Consider the following 13,659-nt stretch of genomic DNA (forward strand, 5'->3'; position numbering starts at 1 on the left):
GACATTCTCTTCTGTATCAGCTGTAGCTGGTTTTTAACTGTAATTTAGAAATTTTTCCTGTAGAAGAATGTCGCATTTTTGGTTTCTGAAATTCTCAAAAAGAAAAAAAAAGAAAAATATTTGCAGCATCCCACCCAAATCCCAGCGTTTTTCAAGTGTGGGTGGTCTCAGACGGTATTTGACAAGCTGAGAACCGCTCAAGAAAACTGACGCCTTAAGTATGGCCCTAGTGCGGCTGCAGACATTTTACACTGCCTTGCCAGTTAAATATGTGTTAAACGTGATTTTCAGCCGTCAAGTAATATTTGTGCGCTGTCGTTCGAAGCGTGCGCCTCACATGTTTAGAAATATTCTGGGGGGGAAAAAATAAAAAATGTCACCGCACTTCTGTATTAGCATGAAATCAAAACCAAACACCTTCCTCTCGTCAGAATCATACCTCAGGTGCCACTTGAGACTGAACAAACACCCCCTTCATCTTCAAAATATTACGCACTTGTTTTCACAGCTCGCCTCACCGGGGAGTATTACTAGAAACCAAGACCACAAACACCTGTGGTGAGCACATCCGGAGAAAATTTCCAGTGCTCAGCGGAGGCTTATTGATTGTATCAGAGGGGCATTAAAAGTGAGCCTGCTTGATGTTTCCTCTTCTCACTCTCCTCCTGCCTGGGTGGGAGATAAACATGAGAAAGATCTCTAAATGTAAATTGGAGCGAGAATCGGGCCGTTTAATGCGGAATATCGAGTGTCATTATTCATTCTTCCCATTGGCCACCGGCCTCGGCGCTACTCTGAGACGTGCCGCCTCCTCCCCATGCATCACATATTATCGCAGACAACCTTGGACGTGTTTTGTTTGCTAATCTCCGAAACGACCCGCTCTCACCTCGCCGTGTCCTCTGGGCCACCTTCCCGTCCGGCCTCGGCGCGTCTCGGAAGGAACGCCCTTGAAAGGCAGGAGGCAAAGGTGGAGGGAGAGGATGTCGCGAATTAAACCGCCGTCTAAACAGCTTCCCGCGCTGCGCAGTGAAGCACCTCTGCTTTAACTTCATCAATCTGCTCCTGTGATGCTTTGTAACTCGCAGACGTGACAGGTGGGAATACTCAGAGTTCATGCAAATAGGCTCTTTGAGTGAATAATTTTCTTACAGACTTTCACTAAAAGCCCACGCGGAAAAAAATTGGGGGCTTTTATTCTCTCGCGCACATCTGAACAAACGCACGCACAACTTCGGGGAGACAAAGTCCATCTGCAATTCTCGAGGACTTCTGCCGAAATGTCAGCCCGGAGTGCTGAAAGGATCAGATCGCCTTTTGATGGCGCACGTGCAGCCATGCAGAAGAGGGAGAGAGACGGGTTTGATAGGCATCAGGTGTAATTTCGGTAACTGCTTTGGCAGCTGATGACTCACCGTTCAGGAAGCACACGGGCTGAGCGCCCTACCCAGAGACATGTCGGCCGAAGCCGCGTGAGCTGCCTGCCTCGAAAAACCCCCCAAAACATCTCCTGACCTTTGTGCATGAAGATCATTGAAGCTGATCAGCTCCTTCGGCCTCTCGGCAGAGAAACAGCAGACGGGCCTGGAGGTGGAATGATATTGTTATAGTTCAGTGACACAGGATTAATTTGTGCACTGGAAAAAGAACATCGCAACTATATACAGTATATTTTTTTTAATGTTAAAACCTACTTTATTTCAGCTGTGCTGGTCAGAAAAAAGATATCAGCTTAAGCTACTACTTGTTAAGTGATTTATGCGCTGTAATGTACATGAATAATAGATCTGTGCACATTAGATGTAACCGTAACTAATATAACACAGATATAATATATCGCAAATGTTTTTGAAAGTAACGATGGCCTTCTCTTTGGTGTAAAGCTTTACAGATATTTAGGAGCTGAGATGGATTTTAATTATTTAATTTTACAACCAGAGTTAACATTAATGATTGCCACTAGCTTTATGTTTATCTTAAAATGCTATACGCTCATATAGAGGTTGTCAGAGGCTGGGAATCCGTGCGTCGGATGTGAATAAAATAAGACATTTGGCGAGGTGCAAATTTCTGCCTTATTACCAATCATGCACTCTGCTATTTATAATGCAGTTTATCTTTTTAAAAGGCTTGAATGGTGAGCAGATCCTAGCAGTAAATCAAAGGCCCTCAGTGGGTCAGCGCTGTCACCGTCGGTATACCCACACACTCTCTTAGCCAGCACTTTACCTTAGGACCAGACATATCGGAATGAGAGCCACTTGAACTCCGGCCAAGGCAGTAAAATATGGGCCACAAATGTTGTCCCAGTCGTGACCCGCTGGCACGTCTCCTGGCACTGTGATTCTCTGGACTGTCTCCTGTCAAGATTTATTTGATCTTTATGGCACCTCTTCCAGTTGATACACTGTAGCCTGAGATAAAGCAGCAGCCGTGGACCTTGTGTTGTTGTACTGTTTTGAAACACCCCGCACCAAGCTTTTATGTAGAGATCTATGGGTGTTTCCACCTAGTAACAGCAGATGTAACAGGGCTTACTTAAGCGGGGATGGATTAAGACGCTGCCCCATTTAAACCTATGATCAGTTCCATACAGTGTAAGAAATAGATTTGTTCACCGCTGCTACTTTTCCGATAAAAGTACATAAGCAAAAAGGATTTCGTGATTCGCATGCTGAACATGAAAGTTTAACTACCCCTCTGCCAAAGTTGTTTCACAGCCCACCTCCACAGCCGTGACCTGGTAATCAATATTAATGTTGGCTTATAGTAGCTGTTATATGACCCGTCTAGAGTGATGGAATACGCTTAGTGTAAAATATGACTCGGGATAAAAGGCTGCCGAATAATAAGGGGAAGGTTTTCATTTCAATTGTACACAATTCATGGACACGTTTCCAGCTGTGTCCGAGCAAATTTCATAGCTGGTGTAACTTTATATTTTTCACTTGGACTAAAGTGTGTCCCTGAACCTTTGTCTGCGACTGAGTCCGTGTAACCAGCAAGACAGCTGCTACTGCTGCTGGGTAGAATGTAAATGTCAAAGAGAGGACGGAGAGTATTTCCAGAGACATACGTGGGCTTCCTGCCCAAAGAAAAGCCAAAACACACACAAAACTGCTCCGAATGTTGGATTGATATATATTTAGTTTAGTACTTTAACCATCCAGATTGCTTACAGCACCGTAGTTCATCATAAAAATCAACGCAGTCAAAGCATAGAATTGATTCAGCAACAAATCGCAGCAGCTAACAGGAAGCCATGTGAGGATGTCCTGGAGTGCCAGTGTTTCCAGAGATCATATTTACAGTTTCATGGCTCACACTCTTATGAGAAAGGAAGTAAACGCAGTAACTAGCTGGTGAGGCTGTAACCGTCACCTGCTAGTGATTATGTTTCAGTCGTCAACGTCAACTTGACATTGCATTCATGTGAGGCCTGTTTTACTCTTCATTACTCACCATTTTGGTCGTTTATCAAACATACACTAAATATGCAATAAACACAGTTATTGTTTCTTAATCTTACCAATATTGCATTGTGAATTATTCAGAAAATTCTAATGTTCTGCAGTTCTTATATTGTGCCAGGCCTACCCTAGAGCACAAAGAAAAGCTCCTGAAATGTGAAGTGCTTCTGAATAATAGTGTTTTGTAAATAGTGTAGTTTTTGCACATAGTTTTCAGTATTTCATCTCCAAAAGAAAGAAATATGATATATGACAGAGGAGAAACATACGGAGTGTTTGAGCTGGTGTCTTAGAACTTAGTCGGCACAACTGATGGAAGCGTGAGCAGCTGCTGCAGCACAGTCCTGTATCTTATTCACTGCACATTTTTGTCTTTTATTCTAAACTGCAGCATTCTTACTTCGCTGCTCAACAAGCTCTGATTCTTGCCATTTATGGTGACCCCATTGATCTAGCTGAAAGCCTAACAAATCCAGAGCCCCATGTTGCTGCTCTGTTACACTGGGTGTTTTTAGTCATAATCTCAGGCAAACAGCCACCCCTGAGTGGACTGAATTTCTCAATTATGTCCCCATGCAAAACTGTAAATCTATACCACTTTCTCTTTTCAGATGTGGGCTGTGACGCTGTTTACATGCGCTTGTTTGCCTTGTCCTCCGCAAAGCTCCGGCCTCTGGAGAGGAATCCGATGCTCATAGGCTGGAGTTCTCCCAAGGGAGGTCAGCACCTGCTGTCAGTATATTGGTGAGGCTGAGATAGAGACAAGTCTGAGGACAAAGGCGAAGAAGATATTCATATATTAACACACTCTCATGCTTCTCGCCTCCTCGCTCACCGACGGGTCGGCTTTTATCTTGCCGAGGTTCAGGGTGAGGACGGAGCTGCTTTACGGGGCTTTGCACTTAAAAGCTACCAGGTTGGTCTTCCAAAGAGGCCCCCCCCCCTCCCCCCAGCCCCCTCCTATGTCTCCCATCTCTCTTATGCGCCCAGAACCATTCCATCAAACATGGCTTGCTTCTTCTCCCCCTTCCATCTCTTCTCTGGAGCTCGCCTTTGTTACTCCATGCATAATTCTTTTGGGGTGGCTGCCTTCTCTCTTCCCTCCTGGTGTGAGAGAGCGCTCCCTTTCTTCTCTTTGACTCCACTGCATCCAGAGAGGCGGTCCCCAGAGCTTTCCTTACTTTTCTCAGCAGTGCTGATATAAGTGGTGTTTCTGTGTGTGTGTCCAGGGCCTATTTAAGTTCTTTTTTTTATGTGTTACATTATGAATGCGCATTGGAGAGGCTGGATGAACGAGGACCTGTTAGCTTTGTTAGCGTTGGCATTTTAAAGTGTGAATTTAAAAAAAAAAGAAAAAAGGTTTTTATCTGCAGGATAAACAGGTCGACAGGGCTTGAATTCACACAGCAATGCGTTGTGTGCGTTGAATCCGTGGAGGAGGTGCCCGTAAAGTTTGCGGTTTGTGCCTGTTTGAAAGCGGGGTTATCAAGAGAAAAAGAGACGCACACCAAGCGAGCGGGTGAATTGTAATTAAAAATTTCAGTCGTGCTAAGTTGGTGACAGCTCGCAATCGATGGCGAGGATCGGCCTCCAATACTAACGAACCAGGGAGGGATTTGAGTTTCGGCCCGGATGGGTGCTGGTATGGGGGAAATAATGAAGGAACTTATGGCCTCAATTAATCAGTTCACCCTGAGTCTTGCTCCAGGTGTGCAGGATCTACAAAGAAAACACAGTACAATTGAAATCACGTTGCTTTGAGAATATACCGCAACTATACATTTTCTAAAACTCTAATTAGGAAGCGAGAGGCCCCCTGGAGCGACCGACTGCATCACATCATCATCCCTATTTACTCTGCTTGAGATCGCGGCAGCGGCTACGGGTTAAACCCCCCCCCTCCAGATCCTCGCTGGTTCCACAAGGATGAAAACAACAGTTTCGCCGTATTACATTATAAAACTCTAATGAGGAAATATGAGCTCCCTTGTGCTTCAAACTGGAGCACCCAATTATCCTCACTTACTGCTGTACAGGCCGATGCACACAGGGTAATGGCATTACAATAGCTCTCCCCAAAGGTGCAGAGCGCGGTGTGAAAGGCTGCGGCATGGATCAATAAATTACAAGAGTGCCTCGGTCTCTGTTCTGAGTTAAATTTCTCCCTTGAAAATGGTGTAAAAGACAAAAAAGAATCAAAGAATAAATGGGGTTTTGTTCCTCCTTCTGCTGCTTCAAAGAATGCCTCAAATTGTGGGAACGTGCCGCACGAAAACGTTATGAACTCGCGCTCAGCTGGCGTCGTGTTGATATTCCGCCCTGCATCCCACCACCTGCCCCAGGCTTGTTAACAAGGTGCCCATGGCAATGATTGCTTGGCCATCAAACTCCCGGCTGATAAGTTCCTCTGGGAGAGAGAGAGAGAGAGAGGGAGAGACTTTGTCACTGAATTCTCCCGATCGCCTCCTCATGCTGTACATTGAAGATAACACCCAGCCGAACCCGGCCTCACCTCCTCCCTCCAAAATGTTGCAGCTCGTCTCATGTAGCCACTGGATACGTCCTGTTTGCTGTATTTTATCATTCGGTGACTGGATTTATATGCACGATGATGGTGTTGCGGCCTGTTGTCGACATGGTAGCCAGCGAGACACCTGTCACTTCCAATGCTGCGCGGCAGAGGAAAGAGATTGGCTGATTGATTGAGGCGAGAGTGCACGGAGGGTGAGGGACGCGGTGACAGGTCGGTGATTGACACAAATGAGAGGGAGGGAAGGGAGGATGGAAGCGAGCAGCAGAGGGGACGGGATACTAAAACAATAGGAAGTTAAAGAGAGGGGGCAGGGAGAGATTTACCGAGATGGATAGGCCGGAGAGAGGAGACAGGTGGTGAGTGGGAGAGGTGGGAAAACAGAACACAGAGGAGGGGGAGAGGTGGGTTCTATTTTATTTTTTTTTTTTCCTTCTACGCTGAGAAGAGATGCTGAAAAGAGAGGGAGCTGAGGAACGTTGAGGAGAGAATGAGGGAGGAAAAAGGGCGAAGAGTATTCCGAGAGGGACGTCCCGACTTCAGTCATGCCCCAGTGAATGTGCTGACAGGGTCTGTCTGCACCGCAGGGGCGACGAGTGTCATACGCCCAGACGAACCACACCACACTGCACAGGACAAGATGCAGCATGAGCCACGACACAGCTTTCACACGCTATAAGGACATTTTATATTCTGCTGTAGAAGGTTTCCTTCCTAACTGTTTTGGAAAACACAGTTTATGATGAGGTGAAGAGGTGAGGACCAGTCAGAAAGGACGTCTAATGAAAGTTGCTGTCGAGCTGCGTTATTAGAGATATGGGATGCTACAAACTAAAAAGCCAGTCTCCATCTGTCTCTGCTGCTTTGATTTGGCCCATTGTTTTTTAAAACCTCATGCGAGTCCTCCCGGCTCATGGAAGTATAGTGCCATATTGGCATATCGCTGCCATTTAAAGTGGAGTTTTCTGAATTACACATACGCGTGCTTTTCTATCTCTGTGCACACAGCGGTAATGAAAAGGGTTTTATGTTGATGCAATCTGGCAAATAGTCACATTATTGACTTGTCAGATGCGTAGGTCGACATTACTGGAACACTTCTGAAGGGTGCCCGCCGCTCTTATCTTAAAACAAGCACACTGATTGATATCTGACATTTTGATTCGGCGTAGGATTTCCAATTGAGGTTGGAGTGCGTGAGAGACACACGCTGAGAGCGTGAGTCAGACGCGTGAGAATCCAGGAACCTTTTAGATCGCTTTGGGCCCCGTACGCAACAAAGTGCATCCGCATCTACGGCCTACATCTTCACTGACATTCTAAATGAGTGATCAAAGAACAATTTCAATCCAGCTAATTAATCACACAACAAAGTGGTACGGAGCTGGTTTCATGTCTGGTGTCTCGTTTCACCGCAGTCAGGAATCCTTGACAGTTGGCGTTCTCATTAATAAATGCTCAGAGCTTTTTATAATGAACGTTATCCAATATCGCGCACAATAGCAGGATGATACGTTTTGTCCTTGTCTATCCTCCGAACGAAAGGAAAGAAACATTTGGGTCATTATAAATGTATAAATCAATTTGTGCTCTGCTGCTCTGTTTTTTTTTTTTTTTTTTTAGGTCCGTCCGGCCTGTCTATGAGTTCTTCTACCTGTCTGTGACACTTAATTAACACAGAGCAGTGATTAAAGTTTTAACTTAATTATCTTTATCTTTTCTCTCAGGGTCTTCAACCCTCTGTGGGAAACCGAATGAGACGCTTCGCAGGAGGCAAGAAACCGGCAGAGGGAGGCTTGCTGAGATAGACGGAGATACTAGGCAGCGTGAAAAAAAAAGAGAGAGAGAGCGAGAGAAGGAGTGACTGACACCTGCCCTCCGGCTCAGTGTGAAGGGCACGGGATGGGAGAGTGAGAGGAAGGGGGTGCACGAGAAGATCGAAAGCAGAAGAGAGAATGAAGACAGCCGGAAAACAAGGCCTGCCTCACAGCAAACCTCGCTCAAATTAGGATATCTAACCACAAGCCACGATGATTACAAGAAGTCTTCTCCTACTGGTTTCTCTGTGCCTTTGGGAGGGGCTTATGGGAGGTGCCTCGGCCGGCAAGATTGTACGGCGGAGGGGGGTGGGAGGATCGCGCATGGTGAAACTGGGTGAAAGCAGACCTGTGGACCAATGGGATGCGAGCATGGATTCCAACGCGATGTCTGTGGTGACTCTAAGAAGCGTGATTAGTCACGAGCAGGCAAGCGACGCTGGATCTTTTTCTTACTCTAAAATACTGCAGAATCATCCCGTTGCAGCAGGAGCTAACAGGGAAAGGCAAGCGTTTAAGCCCAAGCGGGAGGTGGACTCTGTCAATAAAAAAGACGGGACTCCGCACAAGGAGTTCAACCAGGACGTGAAGAAAGTTAAAAACAGCACCAAGAGTGCGGAGTCCTCCAAAACAGGAAAATCGGAGAAAACGTTCACAATCCGTCACAAGCCGGATCTGCACTCTAACAAAACCCGGTTTAAATCAGGCTCCAGGTCCAGGGGCAGACCTGATCCGAGCGTCCACACCACAGGCGTGCCGGGAAAAGGTTTAAGCGTGGAGTCAAACCGGAAGCTGAACCTGACTGGCAGTTACGGAGTCCTGAAGCTGCTGTCGAAGGAGAACCTAGTCAGGATAGTCAATTCCCAAATGCAGAGCGTTCCCAGCTTGAGTTTCCCGAGCAAGGGCAGCCGCAGCAGGAAGAGAGATTTGATTGACGTTAATCACAGACAGTTAGAGGGTCAGAAAGTGCAGAGACAAGATATGGCTGTCACTCAGCCTCACATTGGATTTGATAATCAGACAGCTTTTCCTTATGCAAGCCCCGTCACCACTCCAGATCTTAATCGAGACCCGGGCTTGGAGACTCGTCCTAATCCGCTAAGTGAAGTCAAGCCAGCTTTTACTAAAGGGCAGGACGACCTGGGAATACAGGGCTCAGATGGTGGTGATAGCAAGAGCAAACACCTCGTCCATTTGCTGTCAACGCCTCGCAGCGAGGTCGGCCTCGGCCTGGAGAAAGAAGTAATGGCCAGCCAAACAGAACCGCCATTTACATCGACAAAACATCTCCCGCTGTATGTTCCCTCTGAAACAAATGATTCCCCCCCATCTGTGCTGACAATGCAACCCTTGGGAGTGAGGCTAGGGAACAGAGCAGCAGATTCCCGTAGAGACCCATTAGCAGAATCAGCTCACACTGCTCAAACAGAACTCAGCACTGCTCAGTACTCAGATGAAGACAACAAACTTGTCAATGGCAGCCATGTCCTGAGGCTCCATCTTGCTCCGGAGTGGATGCAGGAAGCAAAAGACACTGACGTGCGAGCTGTCGATCCAGAAGACGTGAAGGGCCTCGTGTTTGAAGAGGCGGAGTCAGAGGTTGAAGAGGAGGTGCGTGACCGCACGGAGGGGAGGGGGTCGCGCTCTCGCAGCAGAAGGAGCTGGATCTGGAACCAGTTCTTTGTGATCGAAGAATACGCCGGGCCTGAACCTGTGCTCATCGGACGGGTAAGGACAAAGAAAAACTTCATTCATCATTCACAAAGGCTATGAACTATTTTATGAATGTTTTATGAATATTTAAGACAGTGCTACAAGGCTCTACATGGCTTATTTAACCTCGGTTCTTGGAGCCTGGTACACATCTGGTACAGGAGATGTTTAGCATATCTTAACCCCACAGTCATGCTCTGAGGTTTTTTTGTGTGCATTGTTATAAACCTGCGATTGGAATTGATTTACATTCCTCTGCTGTGATGTGGTGCCTTCCAGGTAGTCGTAAAAACTTCAATGAATCAATGGGGTACTGAGGCGCAACAAAAGCCCCAGATCCCATCTGCCCAAGGGGCTAGTCATGATCACTACCAATCTGCACCCACCAGTGGGAATTGACATATCCAGGAGAATTAATAGCTTTGCTTTCTCTTCCACCATTGATCCCACCCCCAAGCCAGAAAGAGAGAGTAGTCCGAGACTTCCCTCATTTCCCTGTAGGTCAAACCTGTCAGCTCTCCTTCCTGTTGGTCAGAGGGCTGCAAGGTCCTGCTAATGCTATTTTATTCAAGCTGATTTATACCCGCTTTGACAGGATTTATCACCGCGCTCTCCCTCAGCACAACACACACAGGGCGGTAGTCCTATTGCTCTGCAATTTATTAGAACCATCGACTGGGCATGTCTCACCCCCAGTCCTCGACACACATTCACTCCTCCTCCTCCTCCTCCTCCTCCTTCGCAAGACTGAGCAGATGAGCACGGAGGAGGTCACGTTGACTGGACAGAAGGTGCATCGGAGCCCGGCACTGCAATGGCTGCACTCTTGGTCCTCCTGCATGAGCCAACTGTCTCAGTGCCCAGCTGCGGTAGATGAGCTAATTTATAAGCCTGTGTGGCCGGTTTGCCGAGCAAATGAATAGTAATGATCCCTGTGTGACTGCAGCAGTCTGTCGGAAGCCACACTGTAAGAAGAAGAAGGAGGCGTGCGTACACGTGAGTGCTTCGAGTCGGGCCGGCGCCTCTCGGCGGGCTGCGTCTCGCGCTCGACGAACAAAGAAACCTCAGATTGCTTTCGTGATTTTTTAGCTTTTAACATCCAGGTGCACACAGATGGGCAGGTCCTTTCGCGGGCTCCTCGACGATTAGCCAACTTTTAATTCGCCTTTGCATTATGACTGATGACGTCCTGAACTCGGCGCTGTGCAGCACCGTTGGTGTGCGTAGAAAAGATGCGAGAGCCAACGGTCCAGCTTACAGATGGCACCGCGTGTAAAACCATTAGTGCCAATCTGCTGTGTCAAGCAGGTATTTATGCCAGCACATTGTATGGCACTCAAGGAGGGAACAACGCCAGGCCACACACACACACACACACACACACACATGCCCATATGATAGTGCTGACACTTGGAGTACACCCAGAACGCTATTGTGACTGTGTATTTGTGTGTGTGTGTGTGTGCTGGGGTAGAGATGCGTGTGATTAGTACCCCAGTGCATTAGACAGTGACGGCACACACATGAATAATGCTCTTATAGATCATAATACGCTTATGAATTTTTAATCTCGCGCTCAGCTCCAGTGTGGGCCAGTGCTATAGGTAGAGAGATCAATGTGGACATGCTGCCTTGTTCTCTCCCATCGCGTTACAGCTGTGATGGAAAGCGTGAAGGCATCGACTCTATAGGCCAGAACATCTCCACCTGCCAGATGCAGCGCAATCCAAATTCAGGCTCCGTCAGGTGCCTGTGACTCACTACACGTGTCCCTCCTAAAATCAGTTATTAGGTCTTTGTCACCATTAGTCTCCCATCACAATCAAGTGAAAGTGTGATTCTGTGGGCTCTGATTCATGTCTTTTGTGAACGCAGACAGTTGGGTCAGAATAAATCTCCACCAGAGCTGGAAACAAGAGCCAAGATTCTTATCTGTGATGTCAATGGGAGACAAAGGCTCTGCTGCTAAACTGGTAATGAATTAGGAGCCAACTTTGTGTACACAGCACCCAGTGCAATTTTCCGTGGATATTTTATAAGCACTTTGTCTGATTTCGAACAGCTGGAAGCGCCATCAAAAAACAGATAATCTGTTATTAAACCTAAGAACAAGCAGCCGAGGCAGCCCCTAACCCAATGAGCCACCCGCCGCACATCCACTGTTGTTGGAGTGGGCCTTGGAATGTCTTCATACTGTTGAGTTTTTGTTTACCGCGCTGTCTTGTTTTTTGTTTTTTTTGGAGAGTTGTCTGGGTTCACATGAGTTGCCAGAAAGGCCAAGAATCATTTGCAGCAGCAAATTGTCTGCTTCAGTTTTCCACTTTCTATGAGCACTCTTTCTCACTTTGTCTCTCCCGAACACAGACACGCGCACAGTCCCACACGCGCCGACACATGTGTACACACACCCACACGCGCGCACACACACACACACACACACGAGTGCACGCACAGTCGCAGATGATGCCGTGTTACTATATTTTCCCACGTCGGAGTGTCTCTGCCCCGTGATAATTGTGAATTTAATTGATGCTGTCACATGGCCTGTAATGGGGTTTCAAGTGATTGCAGCGGCAGTGTGAAAGAAACACAGATTTTTCTTGAGGAGAAAAGGCGCCTCAGCAGAGCTGGGATAAAAAAAAAAAAAAAAAAAAAAAATCACCTCTTTCTGATTAGCTTTTCTTCTCCCCTCACTCTCGTCCTGAAATGCAAACTCCCGAGCACATCATGTGGGGAGGAAACGTGACATGGAAGACTTTTTCTCCCTTCATCTTGCCCTGTCACCTTTATTGCGAGGAAAGCGTTCGAGCTACCTTGCACGTTGGTGACTGTGCATACCTAATTCGACGGCGCCACAGGAAATGGACCTGGGCTATTATCATCATTTGCATGTCATTAACATCATCATGAGCATACATAATTCACAGTAAGTGAAAAATGCCAGGATTACACAATTACCGTCATTTTCTGTGGCACACATGACGCTCGCGCAACGGCGCAGCGTGAATATATAACATGCAGACGTCAGACATCAAGGTACAGAACACGGAACCTTCTCGTTAGTGTGAATCATTCATTAAGATTCACCGCAGAAAATCGCTCTGCAAAATGCAGTTAGGAGATTCTTCCTGCCTGAGGGCACCTACCGATGTATAAATAACACAGTTACTGGTTGTTCTGTTATTGATAACGCCTGCACCTCTGTGCAGCACCTGCGAGTGCAGTGTGCACACATACAGTACGACACTGCAAAAGCGTTCACAGGGAATCGTCAGTGTGATGCAATGGCGAGAAGGAGGCTGTCACAGGAATGTAAGCGCTGGCGTGTGTGTTTTTTCCCCCTCTCTCTCTAAAGCTCACTCTAGCAAAACCCTGTCCTCATTAGCTGCAAGTCAGTGGTAGAAAATAACTACATTTATTCCACCGCCGTTTACTTTTGTAGTATTTGTCTTTTATGTTGTTTGTATTTGCCAGCTAGAGTCTCTTCACATATTCTGCATCTACAAAACACATAATAAACAAATAAAATATGACTGTTTGTGGTTTGTGCCGCTCCTGCACTAGATTCAGATGGCGTGCGCGCTGATTTAGAGGAGACGCTGGACTGGAGCTCAGGCTCCATGCAGGTTCTCAAACCAGTAATTTAAATCTTAATTTTATTTGCAGCATCTTCACACTGGGGTGGCGCGGGTGCAACGGTTAGCACTGTCACCGTGCATTCCTGAGTGTTCTCCCAGTGCACCGGCTGTCAAATCGAAAGACATACGTTAATGGGTTGCTCTAAATTGGCCGTAGGTGTGACTCTGAGTGTGAACGGTTGTTTGTCTCTTTGTGTTATGTGTGTTAAGTGGCTGCACATGAAGAATAGATGGAATATTTCCACATTGTGGTATTTACAAGTTCAATTGTGAATACCTCTTTCACTGCGGCTGTAAACAAACATTTAATTCCCTCCCCTGGTGTGTGAAAGTTGCACAAATCAAACACACACACATTTGCAGGTTCTAAATACAGTGTTTGCACCCTACACGATTCCTTGTGTACATGTCACACCTAAATGTTTCAGATCATCAAACTATTTTAAACAGAAGACAGTTTTTAAATGAAGGTTCTTATTACTAAGGAGAAA

General features: G+C 46.7%; 1 protein-coding gene across 1 annotated transcript in view; it reads left to right on the top strand.

The window, feature by feature from the left end:
• The window catches only part of LOC125010662, a 141,560-nt gene that overhangs the window by 38,829 nt on the left and 89,072 nt on the right, over positions 1-13,659 (top strand). Inside the window, exon 2 of the mRNA XM_047589423.1 lies at positions 7,728-9,545. Coding sequence (XP_047445379.1) covers positions 8,031-9,545 — 1,515 coding nt within the window. The 5' untranslated portion in view covers positions 7,728-8,030. The remainder of the gene's footprint in view (positions 1-7,727; positions 9,546-13,659) is intronic.

This window comes from Mugil cephalus, chromosome 7 (genome assembly GCF_022458985.1).
Source record: "Mugil cephalus isolate CIBA_MC_2020 chromosome 7, CIBA_Mcephalus_1.1, whole genome shotgun sequence".
In the NCBI taxonomy this organism is placed as follows: Eukaryota; Metazoa; Chordata; class Actinopteri; order Mugiliformes; family Mugilidae; genus Mugil; species Mugil cephalus.